At 55.3% G+C, this 25414-nt stretch overlaps 1 protein-coding gene across 4 annotated transcripts; it reads left to right on the forward strand.

Moving 5' to 3' along the window:
- Positions 1 to 599: 599 nt before the first annotated feature.
- Positions 600 to 24503, forward strand: IGF2BP2 (insulin like growth factor 2 mRNA binding protein 2). Of its 4 annotated transcripts, none has more exons than XM_027703794.1 (17): positions 600 to 858; positions 1327 to 1387; positions 10592 to 10640; positions 10953 to 11004; positions 11503 to 11566; positions 13575 to 13847; positions 17631 to 17765; positions 17913 to 18035; positions 18595 to 18730; positions 18919 to 19047; positions 19844 to 19867; positions 20957 to 21025; positions 21315 to 21431; positions 21683 to 21757; positions 21967 to 22098; positions 22363 to 22476; positions 23434 to 24503. In XM_027703794.1, the coding sequence occupies exons 1-17, from the start codon at positions 669 to 671 to the stop codon at positions 23530 to 23532; spliced, it is 1842 nt and encodes a 613-aa protein (XP_027559595.1). In that variant the 5' UTR covers positions 600 to 668; the 3' UTR covers positions 23533 to 24503. The 4 variants fall into 4 exon arrangements, with proteins under 4 accessions (XP_027559595.1, XP_027559596.1, XP_027559598.1 ...); XM_027703795.1 differs by having other exon boundaries at positions 19847 to 19867; XM_027703797.1 differs by lacking the exon at positions 600 to 858 and adding an exon at positions 1089 to 1118.
- The last annotated feature ends 911 nt before the right edge of the window (positions 24504 to 25414 follow it).

Raw genomic sequence — 25414 nt, forward strand, 5'->3', positions numbered from 1 at the left:
CGGCAGAGGGTTTGGGGTGATGACAGGGTGTGGGGTGTTCTGGGGCAGAGGGGCTGGGGGCGCTGGGGTGTGGTGGGTCCCCGAGCAGAAGGAGGGGGTGGGGGTGCTGGGTTTGGAGGCGATGGGATCGGAGGTGATGGAGTCCGGGCTGCTGGGGTGTGGTGGGTTCCAGGACAGAGGGGTTGGGGGCGCTGGGGTGTGGTGGGTTCTGGGGCAGAGGGGTCAGGGGGTGCTGGAGTGTGGTGGGTTCCAGGGCAGCGGAGGGTTTGGGGGTGACAGGGTGCGGTGGTTTGGGGGTTTGGGGGCGTGGTGGGTCCTGGGGCAGGGGAGGGTTTGGGGTGATGGGCTGAGGTGGGTTGGGCTCACGGGGTGCGGTGGTTTGGGGGTGATGGAGGGAGCTGGTTTGGGGGTGCTGCGGTGCGGTGGGTTCCGGGACAGAAGGGCTGTGGGGGCGCAGGGCCGAGTCCCCCCGGGCCCCCCCTGCCCACCTGCCCCCCCGCGGGGCGGCCCCGGGGCCGGGCCGGGCCGGGCTCCGCCCGCCGCTCTCGGAGGCTCCGCCGGGCCGGGGCCGGTGGCGCAGAGCGGGACCCTCCCGTGCCCGCGTCCGTCCCGCTCCCGGCAGGGGAGGAGCCGGGGGGGCTCCCGGGGAGGAGCCCGAGGGGCTCCTGATGAGGCGCCGGAGGATGAACCAGCTGTACATCGGCAACCTGAGCCCCGCCGCCACCGCCCAGGACCTCCGGCAGCTCTTCGGGGAGCGGCAGCTGCCCCTGCCCGGCCAGGTCCTCCTCAAGTCCGGCTACGCCTTCGTGGATTACCCGGACCAAAACTGGGCCATCCGGGCCATCGAGACCCTCTCGGGTGAGCGACCCCCGCCCCGCGCCCCTCGCATCCCCCCCGCGTCCCCCCGCCCCGCCGCCCCCTCCCCGGGCATCCCCCGGTCCCCCCTTCCCTCCCTCCTTTCCCTCCTTCCCTCCCTCCTCCCGCCCCGGCTCTTCCCAGCCTCGCCTCTATTTTTCGCTGATTTTTTTGTCCGATTTTATTGGGAGCCCCCCGGGCGCGGTGCCCCCGGCCCCGCCGCCCCCCCGGCCCCCGCAGCCCCCCGGGGACCCGCGTACGAGGTGCCCAAGCCCAACTCCCCGGGGGCGCCGAGCGGGGGGGCCCGGGGGGCCCGGGGGGGGCGGGGGGCGCGAGGAGAGCCCGGGGGGCGCGGGGGGGCGGGACGCGGTGGGATGCGATGGGGTGGGATGGGGAGGGCTGGGATTTGGCGGGGGGGATGCCGCCCTCCCCCATCCCGGGGGGATGCTGAGCGCCCCGCTGTCTCCGCAGGGAAAGTGGAGCTGCACGGCAAAGTGATGGAAGTGGATTATTCGGTGCCCAAAAAGCTCAGGTAACCCCGCGTCGTCACCCTGCAGCCCCCTCCACCCCATCCTCCGTCCCAGCGGGACAGGGGGCGCGCCGGGAGCTCCAGGAACAGGGGTGCGGGGGATGGGGGGAGAGCCCCGTCGGTTTTACTTTCGCTCCGGAGCGCAGCGCGGGGAGAGGGGAGAGGAGCTCCCGGCCCACGGCCGCGTTCCCACGGCTGGGAACCCCCGCGGGTGTCCCCCACCCCACGCTCCCCACCGCTCCCATGGAAAACAGCCTCTTATTTAGCAAGAAAACACCAAAAAATGCCCCTTTTCCCCGCACTTTTCGCGGCGCGGATGGAGGTTTTCCCAGCAGCGGAGCCACCCGCGCCCTTAGGGGTATTATTTTAGTAGGTAATTAATCGATTTCCCCTTTGCGAACACCTCATCCCCCCGTTATCCAGCCGGAGAACCTCCGAGCCCAGAGCATTCCCGTATTTAATCCATCGTGTCGGAGCGCGCCCTCTTATTTCCATCAGGTGCCCGAGGCCGGGGCGATGGGCACATGTGTTTCCTAGGGAAAATAAACCCCGGGACTGTGCTGCGTAGCCTCATCCCGAGGTTTATTCCCCCCCTCCCTCCCGTCATGTGTAGGGATAAAAGGAAGGAAAAAACACCCCAGGGGCTGGTCCGGGCGGATAATTTGCCGCCGCTCGGCGCGGGTTTGGCCTGGGATGGGAGGTGGGGTCTGAATTTGGCCCGGGATTGCTGGTGGGGTATTAATTTGGGAATGACGGGGGGGTTGGAAATGCTGTTGTGTAATTGAGGCTTAGGGGGGGGGAACGGCTCGTGCCCGGCATCACGTGTGCCGGAGTGGGATTTCGTCTTCAGCAAGGATCACACGCTCTCCACCTTCCAAACACCGCCCGAAAGAGCCCCCAGGAAATTCCCAGGTGTGATATTCCTAAACTAAAACCTCTGCTGGAGCCTCGAGTTGGGCTGCTGGTGACTTTGGAAGAGGGATGGAGCCAGGAATTGGGAGTTTGGGGCCATAGTGCAGAGCCTGGGCTCGACCTTTACCATGTACGCAGGGGATGTAAACAAGGAATTCATCTTTAAATCCTCTGTTGGAGCTCGGGGGCTCCTGCTCTTCTTTCCAAGTTTTCAAATTAAAAACAAACAAACAAACAAACACATTTAACCAGCCCAGAAATAAATACAGGTTTATTTTACGTTGCTCTGTTTTCAGCTGGCTCCAAGTTTTCTATTCCCAAGTTTCCTCCTATTATCAAGATCTAATTTAAGATGATATCTTTTTATTCCCGGTCCCAAAAAAATCTATTCTGCTTTATATTAATATACCCAGTTTGGCGGGCTGTGCCTTGACTGGGGAGATTATAGATTTTCTTTTTATAATGTGATTTTTGGCCGGGAACGGGGCCTCACATGGTTGTGTTTATTCCCCCCCCCCCCAGTTTAAATCCAATTTTTATAGTCGTGGTCGAGTCTTGGAGAGATTCTGGGATTTCAGGGAGTTAAATGGTAAAAATCCCCCCTGGTTATTTAAATGAATTTGGGGTTTATTTGGGTCAGGGAACCTGAGTTCCCCTTGGCTCTGATCCCTCGGCATTCCTGCGTCACAGGGATGTGAGGAGGTGCTTCCCTCCACGCCCATCTTCACCTGGAATGCTTGATTTTTCCATTAAAATTTAATATAGATCTATTTTATCAATATATTTATGTGCACGTAAATACAGTTGGATAAGGAACAGGCTGGAAAAGCCTGGGACATCTCCCCACGGGAAGCAGGGAAGGGAATTCCTCGATGGGAGGTGCTGGCAGGGGGGTTGTTTCTGTTTCTCCGAAGGCAGGAATTAAATGTGACAGTGGTGGGAAGGAGCCTGGATCCTGCCCAGTCCATCAATTCCCTTCCCACGAGTTTAAAACCAGCCCTTCTGCTGCCATCCCAATAATTTGGGCTCCTCTAGGAAGGATCCAACAGCCTCACAGTTGTTTTTTTCCCCATTGTTTATGTTGGATTGTGGCTTGGAAAATTAATGAAAAAATAATTTTTCTTTTTTAATCAACATTTAAAATTTTTAAATTTTTTTTAAAATTGATTTTGATACTCAGCAGGAGCAGGGAATACTTTTATTTGCTCGAAGCAATCCCACTCCAAGAGTATTTTGTATCCAGAGCGTGGTGGTGAGGGAAGAAGCAGCATCTTCCCCCTTAAAGATTGGTTTTATATCCCTAAAATCTTTAAAATTCCTATTAATGGGAAAGAAAGATAGAAAAGAAAGACTATATAAAGATATAAAGAAAGAATATTTTTTAAAAATAGGCTTTCTATGGGGAATGGGTAGTAAAACTCAGCCACCCCAGCACTGACTTTTAGACAAGGATTGGATAAAAATGAGGAGTTCAATAAGTAGCAAAACTCCATTTATTATCCCCAAACCAGGGAGATTTGGGGGGTTCTGGTTGCAAAGGTGCCTTTTAATTTCTGCTTCTGCCGTAATTTTCAGAAATGCGAAAGGAAAGCACGAGGGGGATGTGAACAGGGGGAGGGGGAGCCTGGAAATCACTGTAATATTAAATATATCTATAAAATATGTATAAAACTCGGGTGGTTTTGCCCCAGTTAAAAGTTGCTGGAGGGGGAGCGATGCCGGTGCCTCCCAAGGGGCTTTGCTGGGGGTGATTTTATGGCATTTTCTCCTATTTCCAGAGGAGTTACCCTTAAATAATTCTCTCTTGAGCAGCAATTCTGTTCTCGTTTCAGCGTGTTTTTGCTTTATTGATTATTTGCTTATTTCCCCCCAACCCTTTATTTTTCAGCCCAAAATGCTGGTGATGTTAAAGATCGGGATGCACATCCAAACCTTTTTGGTGTCCGCACGGACATCCCATCTTTTCCTGCCTTATTATTAATTGCTTTAATGAGATGTTTAATTAGGGGAGTGGAATTCCCGTGCACACCAGTTGCTTTGCCGGGAAAAGCCCCTGGAACCTCTCCACGTGTGTCTGGGAATGCACATGGGGAGCAGAAAATTGAATTTGGGGTGCTCAGAGTGAGGCTGCTCTCAGTCCTAGTCCTATATCCTAAACTGGATATATATTTTAACTTTTGGTGCCTTTTATAGTAATATAAATTAATAATTTATGGTTGTGTATTTAAAATATTTCATGTCTTTTATGTAGGTACAAATAAAAGATACTGCTTGTATAAAGACACTGTATAAAAGGCACTTTTTATATATATTTTATATGTATAAAAACATGCTTCAAATGTCTATTTTATATGTATAGAAATACACTCCTAATATGTATTTTTATATGAGAAATGTGCACTAGATGAGCTTTAACAATCCCTTCCAACCCAAACTATTCTATGTTTCTATATTTTTATAAAATACTTAAATAAATATATGAAATTATATAAACCACACAAAACATTGCTATAGAATATCTAAAATTTTTTATAAGACATATTTATATTTTTAAAAATAGACTTTATATATATATATATATATATTTTGAGAGAGAGACGTACATATGATGTTGCCAGGGTGATGCTGGTCAGGTCAGGGATGGGAAACCCCCTCCTGCTGCCTGTTGGATGTGTACCCAGTTTCCCATAGGTCTTGGAAGCTGTTCCCTATGGAGCTGGCCAGGAGAATCCCCTTGGAGCTGGTCCTTTCCCAGGCTCCAGTGCTGGCTCTGGCTCGGGGTGACACCGTTTTGTTTTATTTTATTTTATCTGTTTTCTGGTGTGGTTGAACTGGGAGCTGCTGGTGTTGGAGTGGGTTTGGTTTTCTTTTCTCTTGGGTCTCTGCTTCCCGCTGGGAATACGAGGATGGGAGTGGGAATGCAGGGATGGGAGCTGGGGTGCAGGGAGGGGACAGAGGCCATGCCGTCCATGCCGTAGGATCCTGGGATTTTTCTTGGTACCATGGGAAGCCAACCTGGGTCTGGAGGCACAGAGAGAGACCAAAGCTGAAAGGAAAAGAATAAATGATTTTTTTGCCCCCTCTTTCCCCCCTGCCTTTGTTCTCTTCTCATTTCCCCCCACCCCTTCTTTTCCTCCCTCTTTTCTCTCCTTTTTTGCCTCCTTTTCCCCCTCTTCTTTTTCCTCCTTCCTCTCACCCTCTTCTTTTTCCTCCTTCCTTTTACCCTATCTTTCCCCCACTTTTTTTCCTCTTCTCATTCCCTCTTCATTTCTCCCCCCTTTCTTTCCCCTTCCTTTCTTTCCCCCGTTTCTTTTCCCCCTTTCTTTTCCCTCCCTTTTATCCCCTCCTTTCTTCCCCCCTTTTTTTTCCCCACCTTCTTTCCCCCCTTCTTTCATTTCTCCCTTGTCTCTCTTTCCCCCTTCCTTCTTTTTTCCCCTTCTTTCTTCCCCCCTTTCTTTCTTCCCCCCCTTCTTTCAGTTTCTCCTCCTTTTTTTTGTTTTCCCCTCCTTTTTTCCCCCTTTCTTTTTTCTTTACCGCCTCATTTCCCTCCCTCCTCTTCCCCCACCCTCTGTTGTTTCCTCCCCCGTTCCTGTGGCCGGGCCGTGACAGATGGGCCGTTATTCCCGTCCATCCCTATTGTTGATACATCCCCGCTCCCGGGGCTGCCTCCATCCCGTGCTCCCGACCTTCGGCAGGTTGCTGGGCTTTGACAACAACGGATTTTAATTCCTTAAGAGCGTCAGGGCAAAGCCTGGGCTGGGAGGGAACTGGAGCAGCCTCGATGCTCTTGGCAACTGGTTGAAACTGGGGCAGCCCTTTAATGCTCATCCAGCCTGGCACTGATGGAGCAACTCGGGAAGATCCGCTGCTGGATGGGGTTGGGAGGCAGCAAAACTTGTCCAGGATGACCCTGATAGACTTAAAATATATATATATAATGACAGACACAAACCCAATAGCCACTTCCTTCCCTGCCTGGTCAGTGTGGCTGGGTCTGGAAAATTCAGCTGGGATGGAATTTGGTCCGTGCCTGATGATGGGAATCTTTTTTTGTAGATGTTTTCTTCCCTGGGACAAATACTTCATAAAGCAGGCAGGGCTCCTGTTTGATTTCCAGTATGTTTTCCCTCTGTTTTTTCCCCAGTTCTCTTGAAAACTGATTTTTCAGGAAAGCAGGAGGTGCCAGACCGTGTTTTGTCTGCCCCCAGCACCGATCCAAGGTGGAAGGTGATAAAATCCCTTTTTGGCTTTAATACAGTTAAGATACTAAAGCTTGAGTAGAAAAAAATTCTGCTTTTTTTAGGGCAGAGAGTGGTGAATATTATATTCCATAATATTAATTATATACCATTATATATGATTTTTCATGTTATTGTATTATCATGTTGTTATATTACTATATTTTTGTTATTGTAGTATTATTACAGGGTTTATATTTAAGCCAGCTCAGTGAAATTGAGTTTCTGATTCCCAAATACTTTGGGATATGAAGACCCTCTGGAGCAGGAGAGCGGGGGATGGCTGAGTGATCCATAGGAGGATCCAGGGAGGACCTGTGGAGGTTGAGCAGGGAGCTGGGTCTGGTTTTCATTTCACACCTTCGTCTCATCTTTTTTATTCTGCTTCTGTGTCCCTGGATTTTGGAGGGGGTTGTTACCCACTGTTTCCCTGGCAGCTATGGGAGGGCGGGAAACCACCTGGAAAAGAGGGAGATGTGCCGAAAAACCCTCAATCCACCTGATTCTGGGGAACCCACCATCAGTTTTGAGGCATTTTCTGTTTTCTTGCTTGATTTCAGCAAGTGCAGACCCCGGGCACGTGGCACGGGGTGATGCCGGCAGGTTTTCCTGGGTTTCCATCCCCTTTCCCTTCAGGATTGTGATGTCAGCCCCATGATTTTGCTCTGGTGGATGCAGGAAATGACACACAGCTGGGTTAGTTCCTGAGCCCACCCTACAGCCTCGCTCCCTCCTTGATCCCTCGTGTGTTGCCGGTGCCCAAAACCCGGCTCTGGGATGTAGGAGATGCTCCCTCCTGGAGCTGCTGCCGAGCAGGACCTGTTTGGGTTGAATTTAGAAGGGAAAAAAAGCAGGTGAACCTGGTTTCTTTAGCTCTTGAAGCCGGTGCTCTGTTCTCACAGGGCACTTTGTCCTGGTCTGGGCATGAGGTGGGTGTGCAGGTAGGGCAGAGCCGAAGGGTGATCCAGAAGGATCAGCTCTCCAGGTTATCCAAGGACAGCTCCCTGTGGCAGTTGCATCACACATTTAAGTGTTTTTCCCCGAAGTGGTTGTTACATTTATTATGTTTTTTAAATCCCCACTAGCCTGCTGCAAAACTGGTTGGGGGAAACGTGGCTGCTGCCTCTGGTCATGAGCTCCTGTGCTGGGGTCCTGTCCCTGGAAATCAGTCCCCAGGTTTCGGGAGGAGCGAGGAAAATGAAACTAAAATAAAAATAAAGGGTGTTTCTGCCTCCAAGTCCTCCTGGGAGTGGTGTTGGAGGAGGGTGGTCCCTGCCCCAACCCTGGGAATAACGCATCCATCACTCCATCAGTGATGACTGTGTGTGGTCCAGCACTGCTCCCAACTAGGTGGGGAATTACAAGAGCCATAAAAAATACATCCTGTGGGAATAATAACCTTATTTTAAATGGTCAGTGGTGATGATGAGCTGCTGGGAGGCCTGCCTGGGGGTGGGGGGAACCTTGGAGCACCATTTGAGTGTCTTTAGGTGCTCTGCACGAGCTTGGATGGACACTGGAAGTGGGAATATGTTGTAGTGTCCTTTTGGGAAGTGGGGTTACGTGACACCGTGCTGTGATCCTTCTGTTTGGGTGTTTGGGGAGGTGGGTGGCAGGCACAGAGGGGTGAGCACCACCTCAGGAGACTGGGCTGCTCTGGCATCTCCCTTGGCATCTCTCATGGCATCTCCCTTGGGAGATGTAGGGAAATTACAGCCTTGGAGCAATTAGTTCAAGGCAGAGGCTTCCCAGGAGTGGCCAGGGGACTGTGTGCAGCTGCTGTGCTGGTTTCTCTTGGATGAGCTCCCTCCAAGTACCCTGTGCTGGGCTTTGTGACGGGTGAGCTGAGCCAGCGGAACCCCAAAGGGAGAGCGGCTCCTCCGGGGTCCAGCCTGTGGCATCCTGATGGTTCCCAAGCTGCAGGAGGAGGCTGCTTGTGGTGATGCTTTGGCTTGCAGCTGAGTGTGGCACCTTGGGAAGGTGTGGCCAGTGAAGGTTCCACCCATTGTTTGGGGCCTGGAAGGTGGTGGGAGTAACCAGGCAGCGTGTCCAGCTCTCTCCAGTGGTTTGAGGCTCACTGGGATTTGCTCAGGCACAGCGGCCTCACAGCCTGTCAGCAGGCATTTTGGGAATGGGATGCATCCTTTGGAGCAGGCAGGAGTGGTCCCCCTGGAGCTGAACATCTAGCCTGGACCTGGGCATCTTAAAATAGCCCCTCTGGGAAGTGCTGGTAGGGTTTAAAAATGAAACCTGTCCAGTTTACTGGAATGGTCCCCGCAGTGTTTGTGCTGGGAGCAGTGTCAGCCATGGGCAGGTGACAAGGACAGGAAGAAGGATTCAGGCTCTTGGTGAACCCATCATTGCCATGGTCTCCGTTCCTGGGACCCTCCCAGGTCCTCCTTCGTGGCATGGGGTGGAGATGGCTGGGCATGGGATGGGATGAATCCTGCTCCTTCCCTCTCAGGGTTCTTACGTCTGCATTCCCAGCCATGAAATCCCTGGTGGCAGCTGGGGACAGGAGCCTGTCAAACCCCTTTTCCTGAGCACTCCTACTCATCTGGCTGCCAGTGCAGGGTTTGCTGTCCCACTGACCATCCCTGTGTGAGCAGCCCCAGGAGATGTGAGCCTCCTCCTCCTCCCTCTTTGCTTGACCATGGTCCTTGTGGGACCAGCTGTGGGTTCAGTCCTACCCTCACAGCCCACATCTCAAGAAACATCCTTTTTCCTGCCTGTCCCTCGCCGTGTCTGGCCCCAAACTACCCAAAGAACCAGAATGGTTTGCAGGAGCTCAAGATGTGCCTGTGCCGTGAGCTGTGAGAGCAGAGACCACAGCTGGAAGGTCTCATTTTCCAGCTGTTGAAGATTGCTGGTGGAATCAGGGTGTTCATGTCTTCTTCTATCTCCTCCTGCCTCTGGTCCTGCAGGATTTGGCCCAAAGCCCCTGGGTGTTGGTGACCATCAGCTGGAGCTGCTTCCCTGTCCCCACGTAGTGTTGAGGCTGGTGGTCCCTGTCCTCCCAAGCATCCTCCTTGAGCTCATCCCAAGGAGGGAGAAAACTTCATAAAATCAGCTTCCAGCTGCTGATCAGCTCCCAAAACCTGGCTGTGTGTGTGGGGGGGACTGTCAGGAAGCTCATCCTGGGTATTGGGAGAGCAGAGAACGTAGGACAGTGCTTTGGTCAGAGCTGACTGACTACAAGCAGGATTGGGAATGCTGATCTGGGTGGCCCATGGATGAGCTCATGGCTTGGTTGGATCCTCCATGGACTGGACTGTCTCAAAACTCCCCACTGCCCAAGCACAGCCAGGCTGGGGAGGTGTTTGGTGGCTGTTATCCCATGGGAAGCCTTGGCAGTGGTTCCTGTACATCCATTCCCCAGGCTGCCCCGTGATGAGCTTGGGAGTGTAACCATGGCCAGGCTGGGAACACAATCATGAGGTTGGGAATGCTGTCACAGCCAGGTTGGGAATGCAGCTACAGCCAGGGTTGGAGTGCAACCACGGCCAGGTTGGGAATGCAGCCATGGCCAGATTGGGAACACAATCATGTCAGGTTGGAAGGTTGGGGGTGTTGGCCAGCTCCAAGAATATTTGGCTAGGTTTCCCCAAGGAAAGCAGCCCCATGTTGCTGGGAAGCGGTGGACATAGCAGGATGCACGTTTGGAGAGCTCCCTCAAGGGATAGCAGGGCTGGCTGTGGTGGGGCTGGGGGTCCTGTCCCCACCCAGCCCCCAGCCCAGGGCAGCGTGGTCAGGGGTGTCCATGCATCCCAGCCTCCCTGTGCGGCCATGACTCTGCAGAGGCTCCTTTCAGGAGGTTTCCTTGGAAACCTGACAGCCAGCATGAGGAGGGAGCGTTCTGGAGACAGCTCCAGCCCCGGCAGGGTGACCGGGACAAAGCTGGGAGAAGCTCTTTCCCTGGGGATGAGCTGCCCTGGCTCGGCGTGGCGAAGCAGGATGCTTTGGAAGGCTCTCCCCAGCTGCCATGTGGTTCCCAGAGAGGCTGTTCCCTCTGCTGTGGGGCACCTGCAGACCCTAACCCAGGGCTTTGTCTTTGCAGGAGCAGGAAGATCCAGATCCGAAATATCCCCCCCCACCTACAGTGGGAGGTAAGAAGTGGCTGATCCTAAAAACATCCCGTTTATCTCCCCCTCCGTCAGCACAAGCTGTGCCATTGGAGCACGTGGTCTGCCCGTGGGCCACCCTTTACCCTCCCAGTAACCCCAGGAGGGAGCATGAACTGGGCCCCAGCTCCTGCCTGTCTGTGGGTCACAGAGTTGTGGGGCATCTTTGGGATGGTGGGATGCAGGTGGGTGAAGGCATTTAAGCAGTTGGGTGATGTTGGAGGGTGTTTGTGGGGGGAGTGGGCTCTTCCCCTGCCTGTCTGGGGCCTCACCTGCCCGGTTTGCTGCTCTCCCCAGGTGCTGGATGGCCTGTTAGCTCAGTACGGGACGGTGGAGAATGTAGAGCAAGGTAAGATGGCCCAGCGTGGTCCTCAGCCCTGCAAAATTCCCAGCGCTGCTCCCTGGCTCTGCCCACACCACAGGAAAAGGAAACCCACTGGGGTGAAACCTAATTATCCCAGTAGTACTGGGCTGAACTGGTTTTCCTTTTGGACCCAAGCCCTGCTGGCAGAGGTAGGGCTGCCCATCCCGTGGTGGGATGGCACGGACCATCCACCCTCCATCCCCAGGGATTCTCCTGGTCCCTGGCCTGTAAAAATGAGCTGAGTGTCATTTGGGGTCCAGTGATGGACTGGGGATGTCCAGCCAGGTGTCCTGCTTGGATCCAGCTTTGGCACCTTCTGGTCTTGTTCCAGCCCTGTCCTTGTGCTGGGGGGAAGTGCAGCAGTGCCAGGCATCCCCATCCCACCGTCCCCAGCTGTGTCCCCCCTCTGGAGTGTGCTGGGGCCAGGAGCAGCAGTGACCTCTCTCCCTCCCTGCTCTAACTGTCCTCCTCTTGCTCCCCCAGTGAACACAGACACAGAAACAGCCGTTGTCAACGTGACCTACGCGACCAAGGAAGAGGCAAAAGTGTGAGTGGGCTTTGTTTCGCTTTGTCCATAATTTCACACCACCCAGACTTTTCCTGAGGAATCCCAGACATCTTGTCTTCTGTCTAAGTTGTCCCACTGCTGGGCTGTCTCCTGCCTTCTCCCCTGATGGGAGATGGGGTTTCCTGTGGCCATCACATGGGGTTTCCTGTGGTTGTCCCTTCAAGGGGCCTTCTCTCCTTGTCTCCTGGATGTGCAATTCCCTTTGGACACTGTCCTTCCTGCAGGGTTCTCTGCCATGGCTCAGTGGCCTTGTCTTCAGGCAGCAAAGTGGAAAGCTGAGGGTCAGGTCAGATAAGCAGTTTGTCTTCCCAGGTTGGAAATCAGGCCAAAACAGGGAATGCACCAGATTAATCACCAGTGTGACCACCCAGTTAGAGCTGCTGAAGGTGGTGAAGGAGATGGCAGAGATGGTGAAGAAATGTGGTGGTGATGGGAGAGTGAGAAAAGCCAAGCTGGAAACCAAAATACGCAGAGACTGTCACCTCCTGTCGAGAGGAACCACCTGGTTGGCTTCTGAAAGTTCTTTTGCCATGGACAAGAGAGGGGTGGATGGATGGGTGGGTGGAGGAGGTGAGAGGGAGCCAGGAGGCCCATGGTTGGTGTCTGCAGGAGCAGGGGAGCAGCTGAGGGTGAATCACCTGCCTGTTGTGCCAAGGAGTCTCAGAGAAATGTCCCCCACCAGAAAAAGCTTCGGGAGGCTGGCAGGACCCGAGGAGGCCATGTGGAGACATGATGAAAGGTTTATCATAGCCAGCAGAGAGGAAAAATACAAATTAGGAGTTATTTCTGAAGTGGAACTATTTCAAGCAAAATGCTTTGGTCCAGGCTTGTAGAGACCAGCTCTGTGTAAGCTACGAGTAAACAGTGAGATATTCCTTAATTAGTGGCCGGGGTGTTTTTGGTAGGACCAAGAGCCAGGCAGATCCCAGGCAACAAAGAGCCTTTGTGAGTCCATTTGTTGATGGATGTTCCACCAGTTTCTCATCTGTGCTGACCCATTGTGGTGTTGGATAAGCAAGGACAGAGATGGGGAGAGTGATCTCCTGGTCCAGAAGGGCGGAGGAGAGTCCTCCTTGTGCCTCCAGCCTTGGCTGGAGGTGCCATGGACCACAGATGAGTGTCTTAGAATCATAGAATCTCCTGAGTTGGGAAGGACCCACAACAATCATCTAGTCCAACTCCTGACCCTGCATTGGACAGCCCCAAAAATCCCACCACACCATGGCCTTGGGATGTGTGGCAAGAAAGGAAGACAGAAGAGTTTCCCTAAGACAACAGTGCTTGGTACTTCGGGATAAGAGACTGTTTTGGATGGTGAAGCTGCACAAGTCCTCAGTGGACGTGGATTTCAGGCCTGGCAAGGAGCTGCTTGTTGTGGTCCATCCACAGCCAAAGTGGGATGTAGTAGGGGGAGGGAAGGAGTATGGTTGGAGCCACCACCACTTTGTGGGGTCATGGCAGACACGGGCACAGCTGAGCCCCACCGAGGAGGGGCTGGGGCATGGAGAGTCCAGGTGCTGCCCCCAGCCTTGTCCTGCTGGGAAGGGAGTTGGGGTTTCCAAAAAAGGGGCACCACGTGCTACATCCCTCTCCCTGGAGCTGCGGTGGTTGCTCAGAGCTGCTCTATCACCTTTTCCATGTCCAAAAAGCCTGTGAGGCTGTTTCTGGGAAGTACTTTGCCCGGGAGTAGGTTCCCAGGTGAAGGGGCAGGTCCCCAGGCTGCCATCCCACCTCTGCTGGGGAGATGAGCTGTGTGCCAGCTCCAGCATCAGCCACATGGGAGGGGATGATGTCCCACCACGCTATGGGACTTGCTCCTCATGGGAAAAGCGAGGGGCTCTGGCTTCCCATGGCCACCTTCTCCAGACCGGGGAGGGAGAAGCTGGAGACTGGGGAGGGACCATGGACTACAAGGCTCTGGGGGTGCTGGTGGGGTGCCCGTCCCTGGGGAGCCCCTCAGCACCCTGTGCATCTCCCTGCCTTGCAGAGCCATAGAGAAGCTGAGCGACCACCAGTTTGACAACTATTCCTTCAAGATTTCCTACATCCCGGATGAAGAGGTGAGCTCCCCTCCGCCCCCCCAGCGATCCCGCCGCGGGGGCCACTCTTCCAGGGAGCGGGGCTCCTCCCCGGGGGGCTCCTCGCAGCCCAAACAGCTCGAGTTCCCACTGCGGATGCTGGTGCCCACGCAGTTTGTTGGTGCGATCATAGGAAAGGAGGGCTTGACCATAAAGAACCTTACTAAGCAAACCCAGTCCAAGTAAGTACTTCAATGGTTTTGTTTCCTTCTGTAGGGTGCTGCAGGTCCCAGCTTGGGGTCCTCCCTGCACTCGGGGCTCTGGAGTGCTGGCCAGTGCCGATTCCTTGGGGTGCAGCCTTCAGGGGATGGTGGCAGAGCTCAAATCCTGAACCATTCCTGCTGGCCAGGGTGGTCTCGGTGTGGCAGGAGGGGGATGCACGTTGGAAAAGGCCAGGAATGAGTTCCTAAAGCCTCATGAAAGCAGCTGGGGATGAGGCTTTAGGGAGAAATAGCAAGTTTGGGGTTAAAATCCCAGAGGGGAATCCTCAGTGCAGTGGTCTTTGCCCTCGGGATTTGCTCATCAATGGGATCATAATCATATGGGATGAGCATCCCATATGGGCTAGAGCTGTTGTAGGGGGAAAGGGGACACCGTGGGAGCACTGCCATGAGAAGGACAGGCTTTGTAACTGTTGGAAGCCTTTTTTTAGCAATTAACATTTTTTTTAACATTTCTATTTTCAAAAAAAAGAAGGAAAGAACAAAAAGGGGGATTTGTCTTGCCAAAGTTTTCCATGTTTCTCTTGTCGCTGTCCTCCTTGATTTCACTGCTGATCCTCCGCATGGTTTTCCTGCATGGTTTGTTCCTGCCCAGGTGTGTTTGTGTCTAACCCAAAGCTGCCTTCTCCCATGCTCATCATCCCGAACCCAGTGATCCCGTGGGACATAGGACTCCTGTCCCACAACATCCTAGTTCTCAGAGGAGCTTTTAGAGGCAAATTATTTGGTAGTAGCGCGGCTGGAGGTAGGAAGATGATCCAGACCCCAGCATTGGGTTGGCAGGAAGAGGTTTGTATGGAAAGGGGGCAGATGAGTAGGGAGAGAGGAGCTCTTGGAGCCCGGCTGGCCCTCGGGCAGGGCCACCTGGTGGCTGTGAGCTGGTCCCTGTTGGCCACAAGCCCTTCTCCAGGTGAGTCCTGGTGGGATGAGCAGCAGGGGTAGCTTTGTCCCCACCACCCAAGACTGGAAGTTGCCCTTTTCAAGCCCTGAACCTGGTGAAGAGTGGGAAGGTTCTGGTTTCTCCTGACCACGAGGCCAAACGCTGCTGCCTGGGGCAGTTTCTGCCATGAAATTGTCCTTCCTTATGGATTAGCTCCCTGTGCCTGCCCTGAAGACCCGGTGCCCTGGAGGAAGGCCGTGCTCTGTGCTCACCCCCTCTCCTGACCTACCCACAGAGACCATGTGCCACCACTTCCACTCCAGCCTTGGGCAAAGAGGACCTCAAGCACCCGTCCTGGGCAGCCTCAGGAGAGCCTTTCCTTCAGTTTGGGGTGTCATCCCACAGCTGTGTCCTTGCTCAGACCACCCTGAGTGATGTCCAGCCCCTGCTCCTTCCCAAAGCGACCTTGGCTTCTGGATTCTTCTGGTCACATCGGACTTCACCCCCTGGCTGCACACACAGTGATCCCAGAGATGTTCTTGAGCTCCAGGGGACAAAACTGTCCCCAGGCTGAGCCATCTTCTCCCACGAAGAAGCCCAGGCCAAGAGCCCACCCCACCAGATGACCTTCCACAGCCCCTGGAACTCAGTGAGGAGAGGACTGCGGCTGCCAGGATAACCCTGCATGCACACCATATTGTCCACCTGGAGAGGGCTGTCCCTCATGGCCACTGCTCCCTGAAACATTCCCAGACCCCTGTGATGTGTCATGGAGGCTTTTCCTGCTACACCATGGGCAAACCTGCCCTATCCCTGTCCCACCATCCCTGGTTGCCCCTTCCTGCAGCTCCTGGTGATGGGGTGAGGGTGCTGAGGGTCCCCTTCCCCATCCTCCCATTGGAATAGAGCTGTGCAGCGGTGGCACGGGGATGTGCTGGAAAGTCCAGAGCTCTCCGTTCTCCAGCTCTTTGGGGTGGGACATGCCTTGAACACGGCAGCCCCTTCCTGGCGTCACATCTTCCCTCTGCAAAGGGAGCTCGTGCCTCACATCCAGGTGTGGGATGGCTTGGTCAGCCAGAAACTTGGCTTGTGCCTGTCTCTGGGGATTGTCCAAGGTCCTCATCACCTCAGTGCCTCCATTCAGCCCTTCTCTGGTGCTTGGTCCTTCTCCAGGGCGGAGGCTCAGCTGTGTCCCCACCTCCACCAGCCTCGGCTGCTCGTGGGTTCAAGGAGCTGCCTGGCTCCCGTCTGTGGGGTTTGTTGGGATCCTCATGGGTTCCCCCTAACTGGGAGCATCAGCCTGGTCTGTCATCACCTCGTGTGGCCCCTTGTGATGTTCTTGCCCTGTCCCTGGCAAAGGGGGAGGCAGAGTGTCCCTGTGCCTGCTGGGAACAGATCCTGCAAACCAACCTGACGGAGCTGCACGACCAGGAGCGCCTCAGAGGTGTCACACAGCACACAGCAGGGTCACCACGGGCTGTAGATGTGACCAAGGGCAGGGAGAGCTCAGCAGTGCCAGTGTCCCCATCACCTCCTTGCACAGTCCACTCGGGACCAGCCTCCTGCCCGAGCAGCTCTGGCTGAAGCCGTGGGAGATCTGGAGAGATGGAGCCTACAAAGGGGATCACACTCTGTTTTCACTCCCTGCTCAGTGCTTGGATGGAACCACTCTGAGGTCCCTTTGGAGCTGGTGGAGTTGGCTCTGCCCTTATCTCAGCTCCCCCAGCCTTACCTGGCTCATCCTCCACTGCTCACATTCCGATGCACTGGCTCAGGAGCTCGTGGAAGAGTTGACCTGTGCAAACCCACCGGGACCCCACACCATTCCCCCATGGATGGGGGTGACTCTGCCCCACAGCCCTTGGCCTGGCACACACAGCAACACCAGGAGTGACCCCGGTTGGGACAGAGACGTGGCCGGAGGCTCTGCCGTGTCAGAGCCGAGTGCTGGTGGGACTCACCGAGGGGCTGAGCAGCCACTGCCGCCCCTGCTCAGAAGATGTGGCCCTGGCTGCGGCAGTGACAGGGACGCCGCGGTGGTGGCCCGTGGCAGGACAGCTGCATGGCATCCGTCATTCTGCGGCGGGAAGAGCGCGCGGCCTCGCGCGGAGAAGACGGAGAGGTCGCTTCCCCTGCTCTCCAGGACACGTGGTTGAAGTGCGGGAGTCTCCTACCCTGCTTTCCTCTCTCCCTCTCTCTCAGGGCCTTTGCCAGGTACGGTTGAGCGTGAGGAGCGAGCTGGAGGCGCGTTCCGCCTCCCCGCCATGAGCTGAGGGAGGACCAGAGGAGGAGAGCAGGTCCCAGCGGGCGCACGGGAGGGGCTGCTGCTCTCCCGAGGGAGGGCGTGAGTACCAGCGCTCTTGTTGACGTGTTGCCTCCGTGTCGGGACAGACACTGCCCACGGGTAAGTTCTCTCTGTCCCGAAGGACGTGGTCACTGGACAGCCTCGGGTGTTGTGCAGAGAGAGGTGGAGGTCGGAAGGGACCTCTGGAGACCCCTGACCCGGTCTCTGGCTCTGAGTGGGACTGGCATCAGAGAGGATAGGCAGGTGGCTCAGGGCTTTGAGCTGTTGAGGGTTTTCTGCCTCCTCGATGCGTTGGTTGACATTGTGATGCCCCTCAGCTCCCGGGGACCTCGTGTCCTAAAGGCAAACATAGCCCAGGTCTGGTCCAAAGCACCCAAAACCAAACACGACCTGGGCTTGCATGAGCCAGGTGGTGGCAGATGCACCTGAGACACAAGTTCACCCCAAAGCTTGAGCAAGTGTTGAAACGAGTTTTTCTCAGCTCCTGAGCTCTCGAAAGCCTCTGTGTGCCACCAGACCCATCTCAGGGGGCTCCTCTCTGCTGGTTCTTTCTCCGTAGGGTCGACATCCACCGGAAGGAGAACACCGGCGCTGCCGAAAAGCCCATCACCATCCACGCCACACCGGAGGGCTGCTCCGAAGCCTGTCGCATGATCCTGGATATCATGCAGAAAGAGGCTGATGAAACTAAATCGTGAGTGCTGTGGGCTCAGCCAGACGGGTTGTGGTTTGAAACAGTGGTGGTTCTTGTGCTCCTTCCACCACGTCCGTAGTGCTCGTGCCTGGAAATGGGTTTCCTGGCCAGACAGACCTTTGGATTTTATTTTTGAATCCGTTTTAGAGCAGAAGAGATTCCCTTGAAAATCCTGGCACACAACAGCCTGGTGGGGAGGTTGATTGGCAAGGAGGGCCGCAACCTCAAGAAGATTGAGCAGGACACGGGCACAAAGATCACCATCTCCCCGTAAGTTCCTGTGACAGGACAAGGGGAATGGCTTCCCACTACCAGAGGGCGGGGATAGATGGGATATTGGGAAGGAATTCTTCCCTGTGAGGTTGGGAGGCCCTGGCACAGGTTTCCCAGAGAAGCTGTGGCTGCTCCTGGATCCCTGGAAGTGTCCAAGGCCAGGTTGGGCGGGGCTTGGAGCAACCTGGGCTAGTGGAAGGTGTCCCTGCCCATGGCAGGGGTGGGACTGGGTGAGCTTTAAGGTCCCTTCTAACCCAAACCATCCTGGAATTCCATGATTCAGTGAAGTCCTGGTGAACACCAAGCCACCTCCTTCCATCCAGCGTGGGATGGGCTGTGCTAGAGACAGAAAACAGAGCAGTTGTGTCCTTCCGTGTGCATTCCCATCCCAGGTGGACGTTCCTCACCCCAGGGAATGGTGGCACTGGGCCAGGAGAGGGGGTGTGTGTGGAATCTGTCTTGGGGAGGAACCTTCAGCTTTGATTTGAGTTTTCCTGGGGCTTTTCTTGCCCTGGAGGAAGAATGTAACGGCGTGTCCGGGTTTCCCTGCGGGCAGTTTGCAGGATTTGACCATTTACAACCCCGAGCGGACCATCACGGTGAAGGGCAGCACGGAGGCCTGTTCCCATGCCGAGGTGGAGATCATGAAGAAGCTGAGAGAGGCCTACGAGAACGACGTGGTGGCTGTCAATGTAAGCTCCAACCTTCCCCCTGGGATGCTCCCCCTCCACTGAGGTGGCCAGAAGAAAACTGGAGGGGAGAGTGTCAATATGTTATGACAAGGGTTGGTTGGCCCTCACCCATCACACCCACACAGGGGTGAGAAGCCCAAAACCCCACTCTGCCTTTCACACCTCTCTCCATGTCTTTGTTTTCCCAGCAACAAGCCAACCTGATCCCAGGACTGAACCTCAACGCCTTGGGCATCTTCTCCACTGGGCTGTCCATGCTCCCGTCCGCCCCGGGGGCCCGAGGGGCTGCAGCTGCCACCCCCTACCACCCCTTTGCAGTAAGTGTGGGGTGTGGGGGTGTATTCCTGGGGGCAGAGTGGTGTCTGGAATGTCCTGCTGGAGCTGTCGGCTTTGGGTGGTCATTGGAACTGCAGGAGCCTTGAGTGGGAGCTCTGACTCTCGGCCATTTGGGGAGGATGCTGTCATGGCAGCAGAGTGGAGAGGACAGGGAATGAAGGTGGTTTGTCCTTCCTTGGATTCAGCTCCTGGGAAGATCCCTGTGTTGTGCTGGGCTTGGTTTCACGTGTTTAAGGACTAGCTGCGTCTCAGGGGTCAGTATCTGAAGAGATTGTGGAAGAACCTTGCGGGTGCTCTTCAGTCCTGACTCCAAGCCCACCACTAGGTTGGTGTGGGCTGGGTTGTGCCCTGTGGGTCTGGTCTTGGTGGCCACCTGAGTCCCCTGGTGTGGCCACAGGGCGTGCAGGGGACAAGCAGCCCACCCTGTGCCTCCACCAACAAAGGATCACCTTGGATCCCTGCCCTGGCACCCAGGGGTTGTGCTTGCAGGGAGCCAACCTCCACCCCACCTCATAGGGAGGCATTTTCCTTGTTCTTGGGGTGCTGAGACCTGGGAAAGGATCTTCAAAACCCCTGAGGTCCCGTGTGGGCAGCAAAGGTCCAGTGCCCAGAGACCATGGTGGCCAAAGTGCTGATAGAGAAAGTCCATCCAGCAGCATCTGCAGAGCACCCTTGGGTCCCCCAGGTGCTGTGGGCTGTCTCTGTTAGTCTCTGAAGAGTTTATTCCAAGTTGTGCATTAATTGACTTGTGCTGTTTTCTCTCCCTGGCGATGGCAGCAGCAGAGCGGGCGCAGGAGGACGGTGAGTGCCGGGGGGGGTGAGGGGAGAGGGATGTGGTGGCTCTGGAGGGACCAGGAGGGTCAGTTGGTCTGTCTCTGCCAGCCCATGGAGGGGAGGATGCTCTCCCTGTATGTTGGGAGACATCAGCTTGTGGGAAGTATTTGTGGGTGTGATGAGGAGGGTCTGGGCAGGCTTCTGAAGGGCAGCGTTTGGTGTGGGGTCCTTCACCCCAAAGCTTTGCATGTCCCGGCTTAAGTCCCCCTGGTGAGGCCAAGAGGAGCAATTTCCTCTTGGAAATCGCCCCTGTTTATTTATAGTAAGACAAAAATGTGGAGGTCTAGAGACTGGGCAAGGATGGAGGATGAGAAAGGAGCTTCACAATGAATGGGGAAGGCTGAGAAGTGGTGGCCACCCTGGCTGGGTGGGAGATGACCTGTTGATGTCCCCCAGAGTGGGAGGGAGTTGTGTCTGTTGCCAGGAGAAATGTCTGATGGATTTGAGACACAGAAGAGGTTGAGTTGAGTTGGGTTGGGTTGGGTTGGGGTGGGGTGCTGGCACTCAGTCCTTCCTTCTGGCCACAGAGAGACCCTCTGCTTTCTCCCTGCTCCCAGCCTGGGTATTGGGAGAACATCTTTAGCCTTTGCTTTTCCCTCTCTTGGAACTGGAGAGGGACAATGGGGATGGAAATCAGAGCCAAAGCAGAAGTTTTACTCAGTTCTCCCCAACCCCCACCTTCTCCACAGGGGACCAGTGGTGGTTGCAGCACAGCCAAGAGGCTTTCCAGGGTTGTGGCCGCTCCATCAGCAGGACATGGCCGAAAAACCAGCAGTGGGGAGGAACTGGGGTTAACTGGGAGCTCCCACCACCTCCCAGCCCCTTTGTGCTGTGCCAGAAGCACAGCATCCAGGCTGTAGCTCACCATTTACACCCTTGGGTGCACCCACGGTCTCAGAGGGGTCTCAGGGGGTGAGGGGTGGTCCCTGGTGGTCCCATGGTGGTGGCACACTGCTCTTCTCACTCGTACTAGGGGTGGCTGGGATGGGGCTGGGAAGGGGCTGGCACCTTGGGGACTCACTGATGTCACTGACCCTGTTTCCTCTCCCACCACAGGGCTCCTCAGCCTACGTGTCGGGTCTGTACGGAGCCTCTCCGGCTGGCGCCTTCCCCCACCAGCACCCTGTAAGTGCCCCTCCCCCATCAGCACCCCAAAAGTGCCCCAGCACCTCCCTCCATGAGGTTTTCACTTGAGCACCTTGGGAGGGGGTGGTTGTGTGGCCAGGGCAGGCAAAAAACCAAGGTGGGTGCCAGCACCTTGACCCAACCCAACTCAACCCAGAACTTACCCAACTCAACCCGCACCAACCCAGCCCAACCCAGCTCCTCCTCAACCCTGGCATGCTGGGGTGGGGAGGCCACCCCCTGGTCCATCTGATCCCCTGACCCTCTGGCTCCTCTGTGCCCCTTCCAGCTGCCGGAGCAGGAGGTGGTGAACTTGTTCATCCCGACGCAGGCGGTGGGGGCCATCATCGGCAAGAAGGGGCAGCACATCAAGCAACTGGCACGGTTTGCTGGTGCCTCCATCAAGGTGAGCAGGGCTCTGCAGGGGTTGCCTGGGGCCTTCATGCCTCAGTTTCCCCTTCCTGCTATTGAGGGCAGAGAATGGGAACCCTCGGGGGGTGGGTTTGCTCCCCAAATTAGTAGAAACCCAGTCCTGCAGCCTGGTTGTCACTCCTGCACAGGGGGAGGGGATGTCCTTGCATGGGGGGGACATCCCATTTAGGGGAGGTCTTGCCCGAGGAGGGGGTCCCACTCACACTCCTTCCTGCTCCCTCCCAGATCGCCCCAGCAGAAGGTCCAGATGCCAGCGAGCGGATGGTGATCATCACGGGACCACCCGAGGCTCAGTTCAAGGTGTGCTGGCTGTGGGTGCTGGGTGAGGACATGGGCAGGGACACAGCGAGGTGTGTCCCCGCTGTGCTGCCACTCTCTGAGTGCCAGGGGGCTCATGGCTTGGGACCACGACTTTGGTGCTGGTGGACATCGGCACATCATCACCCGTGGGGATGGAGGGCACAGCAGGCACCGCTGGTTTTACTTCCCTTATTCTGTCCCCTCTGCAGGCCCAGGGACGAATATTCGGGAAGCTGAAAGAGGAAAACTTCTTTAACCCGAAGGAGGAGGTGAAGCTCGAAGCCCACATCAAGGTGCCTTCCTTCGCCGCCGGCCGCGTCATCGGCAAAGGCGGCAAGACGGTAGGTGGGGGGTGTGGGGTGCTCCCACCTGCCCCAGTGGGGCAGAGTTGGGTGTCCCCCATGTCCCATCACTCTGTCCAGGTGCTCCGTGATCGCAGCAACGTCTCAGTCCCTGGAGGTGGCTCTTCGTGGTGGCTGAGGGGGACAGGGTGTGACCCACGGCATTCCCAGTGCCATGTGCTGGCTCGGAGCCAGGGGTGGCACCGGCAGTGGAGGATTTTGGCTCTTCCACGGCAAAACCTAGATCTGTGTCCTTTTCTCCAGGTGAATGAGCTGCAGAATTTAACGAGTGCAGAAGTGATTGTGCCGCGGGACCAAACCCCAGACGAGAATGACGAGGTCGTCGTCAAAATCATCGGGCATTTCTTTGCCAGTCAGGTGAGGTTTGGCCACGCGGCCGTGGCTTTTCTGGCATTCCCAGCCAGTTTAAGGAAAGCCACCAAGCACAGCATTCATTCCCTGAGCATCCTGCTGCCCTGATCTGGGAGGTTTCTGTGCAGTTTTGGTCACTGCAGTCTAAGAAGGATCTGAAGCCATTGGAGAGTGTCCAAAGGAGGGAACGAGGATGGGGAAGGGCCTTGATTTGGAGCCGTGTGAGGACACTGAGGGCACTTGGTGTGTTCAGCTGGAGCAGAGGAGACTGAGGGGGAGACCTCCCTGCAGTTCCAAGTGCCTGGGCAGGGGCAGAGGAGGGGCAGGGACTGAGCTCTGCTCTGGGGGGACCAGGGACAGCAGCCAGGGAATGGCTGGAGCTGTGTCAGGGCAGGGTCAGGTTGGATCTCAGGCAAAGGTTCTTCCCCCAGAGGCTGGTTGGGCACTGCCCAGGCTCCCCAGGGCAGTGGGCACAGCCCCAAGGCTGCCAGAGCTCCAGGAGGGTTTGGATGATCCTCTGGGGCACAGGGGGTGACTCTGGGGGATGTTCCTGTGCAGGGCTGAGGGTTGGACTGGATGACCCTTGTGGGTACCTTCCAACTCAGTAATCCTGTGAGTCTATGAGCAGCTTGTTTATGAGGCCAGAAATTATAAAGGAGGTTTGGCTGATTTAAATTAAAGTTTTCCTCAATTTAGCCAAAATTTGTCTTGCACACCAGGTGGGAATGGGCTTCCCCATCCCACCTGGGTGCACGTACCACACCCTTGGCTCCTGACTGCTGGGGGGGGACACCCCAAAATTGAGGCCATGGAGCAATGGAAGGACAAGCTAAACCCCAGCTTTAATTACAGCTGGGCTTGTCCTGGGGTTAAAAGCTGGTGGGTTGTGATGCTGTCATGGCTCGGGGAGGGGGGCAGAGCTGCCGGTGGTGCCCCCTGACCCCCATTTGTGCCTCCCCCCAGACTGCCCAGCGCAAGATCAGGGAAATCGTGCAGCAGGTGAAGCAGCAGGAGCACAAACACGCTCAGGGAGCCGCGGCCTCGCAGCAGCACAGCAAGTGAGGCTCCCGCCAGCACCGCCCGACGAATGTAACCCCCCGGCGCCCCCGGACCCCCAGCAGGGCAGGGCACAAACCAAAGACCCCCCCGGGCCCCCCAGGCGTCAGCCAGGAGAGGCACGGGGAGGGCTCCCTCCATCCCGCAGCCTCTGCCTTATTCCATCGCCTCCCCCGCCAGCGCTCTCCCTCCAGGTGGACTAACACAGGCAGAGAGAGGGGATTTGGATTTTGGAATTTTTGGGAATTTGTTTGGAATTTGTTTGGAGTTTTCCCCCACCCTGTTTCACCCAGGAGGGGCTGGCCCGGCCTGGGGGGGCCACGGCGCTCGTTAATTTTAGAATTAATACATTGGTAACAAAACTAACGCCCCATTTTTAAGTTTTGTAAGGTTTTATTTTGGTTTTTTTAATTATTTTTCTTTTTTTTTTTAATTTTCAGGGGGAGGGGGCTCTTTATTTTTAGCAAAAGCAGGCTTTTCTAGAGGTCTAAGGGCAGGAGCTGGTCCATTGGTTCTCTAATGCACCGTAGAGCAGCAGAGCTGTAAGATTGCCAGCAGGGAAAAAAATTATTAAGTAAGTGTTAAAAAGCGATTTCTGAAGGGCTTTGAGAAGAGCGGGGCCTGTAGGAGTCAACAGGATTCCCCTTGCCTCCTGCAAGAGGAATCTCTCCTTCACCCACCCTTTCCTCTTTGCTTCACAAAAGTGGGGGTTGTATCCCTTCTGTCCCCCCTTTCTGTCTGTCCTCTTCCTCTCTCCATCACTGCCCAGCACTGACATCCCTGAAAAACTATGGGCAGCACCAGCCCTGCCCGCTTTGGGCTGGGATTTTAGGGAAATGTTGCAGGGAGAGGAGAGGGAGGTTGGAGGAAAAAAAAGTGGATTTACAAAAGAGGTTGCCAGTCCAGGGGCTGGAAAAACCAACCAGCAAAATTAAAAATAATTTTTTGAAAAATTTTTTAAAAATATTTTTAAAATTGAAAATATCCCCAACGATCCCCCCAACACACACACACACACACACACACACACACACACACACACAAAAACTACCTCAGGTTTTCGTACCTCAGCACCTTGCGCTTGTTGCCCTTTTAGAGATTTTTGTATGCCTTGTAAAACTGAGAGTTGGAGCATTTTTTTTTTATTTTTGTAATAAAAAAAAACTGAGTTGGAAAAATTATCTCGACCAAGTCAGCTGGGAGGTGGGAGAAGGAAACCACCCACCCCCCCACCGTGTCCCAGAGCTCTTCCATGCTCTCCTGCAAGCTGAGAGCCAGTGGCCGTTCCTTTGGAGAAACCTTGAGAAATGGTTCAAAAGGAAAAAACAAAAAGGGAAAAAAGAAAAAGCCAAACATAAAAAGTAAATTAAAAAAAAGCGTTTAAGCAAATCCAAGCGACGGGTGGAAGCAGCGGAAGCACCAGGCAGGAGGAGGGATGGGAGCCGAGGTGCCGGGGGCTGCGAATCCGTGTTTTCCTCTGCTGCAAAGTGTTGTGTGAAAACCAACCCCAGACACCGACAGAAAAAAAGAGAAATATATCCAGCTAACCAGAGCCTGAGCCTGCTCTCCGTGATTTCTTTGGGATCCCTCATGTTGGGCACCGGTGGGGGTTCCCCCGTGGATGTCCCATTTCCCAGCAGGTGGGGAGGGAAGGGGTGGGTGCAGTGGGATTTTGGGGAGGGGGGTGGGTGTAGGCATTGCCATGTGGGAGTTGCCATCATGGAACCATCTCTGCATCCCTGCACATCCTTGGCAAAGCCAGAACGGTGGAATATATAACAGGGAAAGGTTCCAGATGGGGCTGGGATGTCCCTGGGTGGCAGGGGTAGGGCTGGCTGGGCTGAGGGGGCCACAGTGAGAGAACCCCCCTCTGGGCTCTTCCCTCCCA

Source organism: Neopelma chrysocephalum, unplaced genomic scaffold (assembly GCF_003984885.1).
Source record: "Neopelma chrysocephalum unplaced genomic scaffold, ASM398488v2 Primary Assembly neopelma1_252, whole genome shotgun sequence".
Lineage (NCBI taxonomy): Eukaryota > Metazoa > Chordata > Aves > Passeriformes > Pipridae > Neopelma > Neopelma chrysocephalum.

Excerpts from the sequence above, each read along its gene's own strand:
- IGF2BP2 (XM_027703794.1), top strand. The coding sequence starts at position 669 with ATGAGGCGCCGGAGGATGAACCAGCTGTACATCGGCAACCTGAGCCCC. Across the intron at positions 18,036-18,594 it reads ACAAAGATCACCATCTCCCC|TTTGCAGGATTTGACCATTT; the intron begins GTAAGTTCCTGT and ends CCCTGCGGGCAG. Across the intron at positions 21,026-21,314 it reads CCTTCCCCCACCAGCACCCT|CTGCCGGAGCAGGAGGTGGT; the intron begins GTAAGTGCCCCT and ends TGCCCCTTCCAG.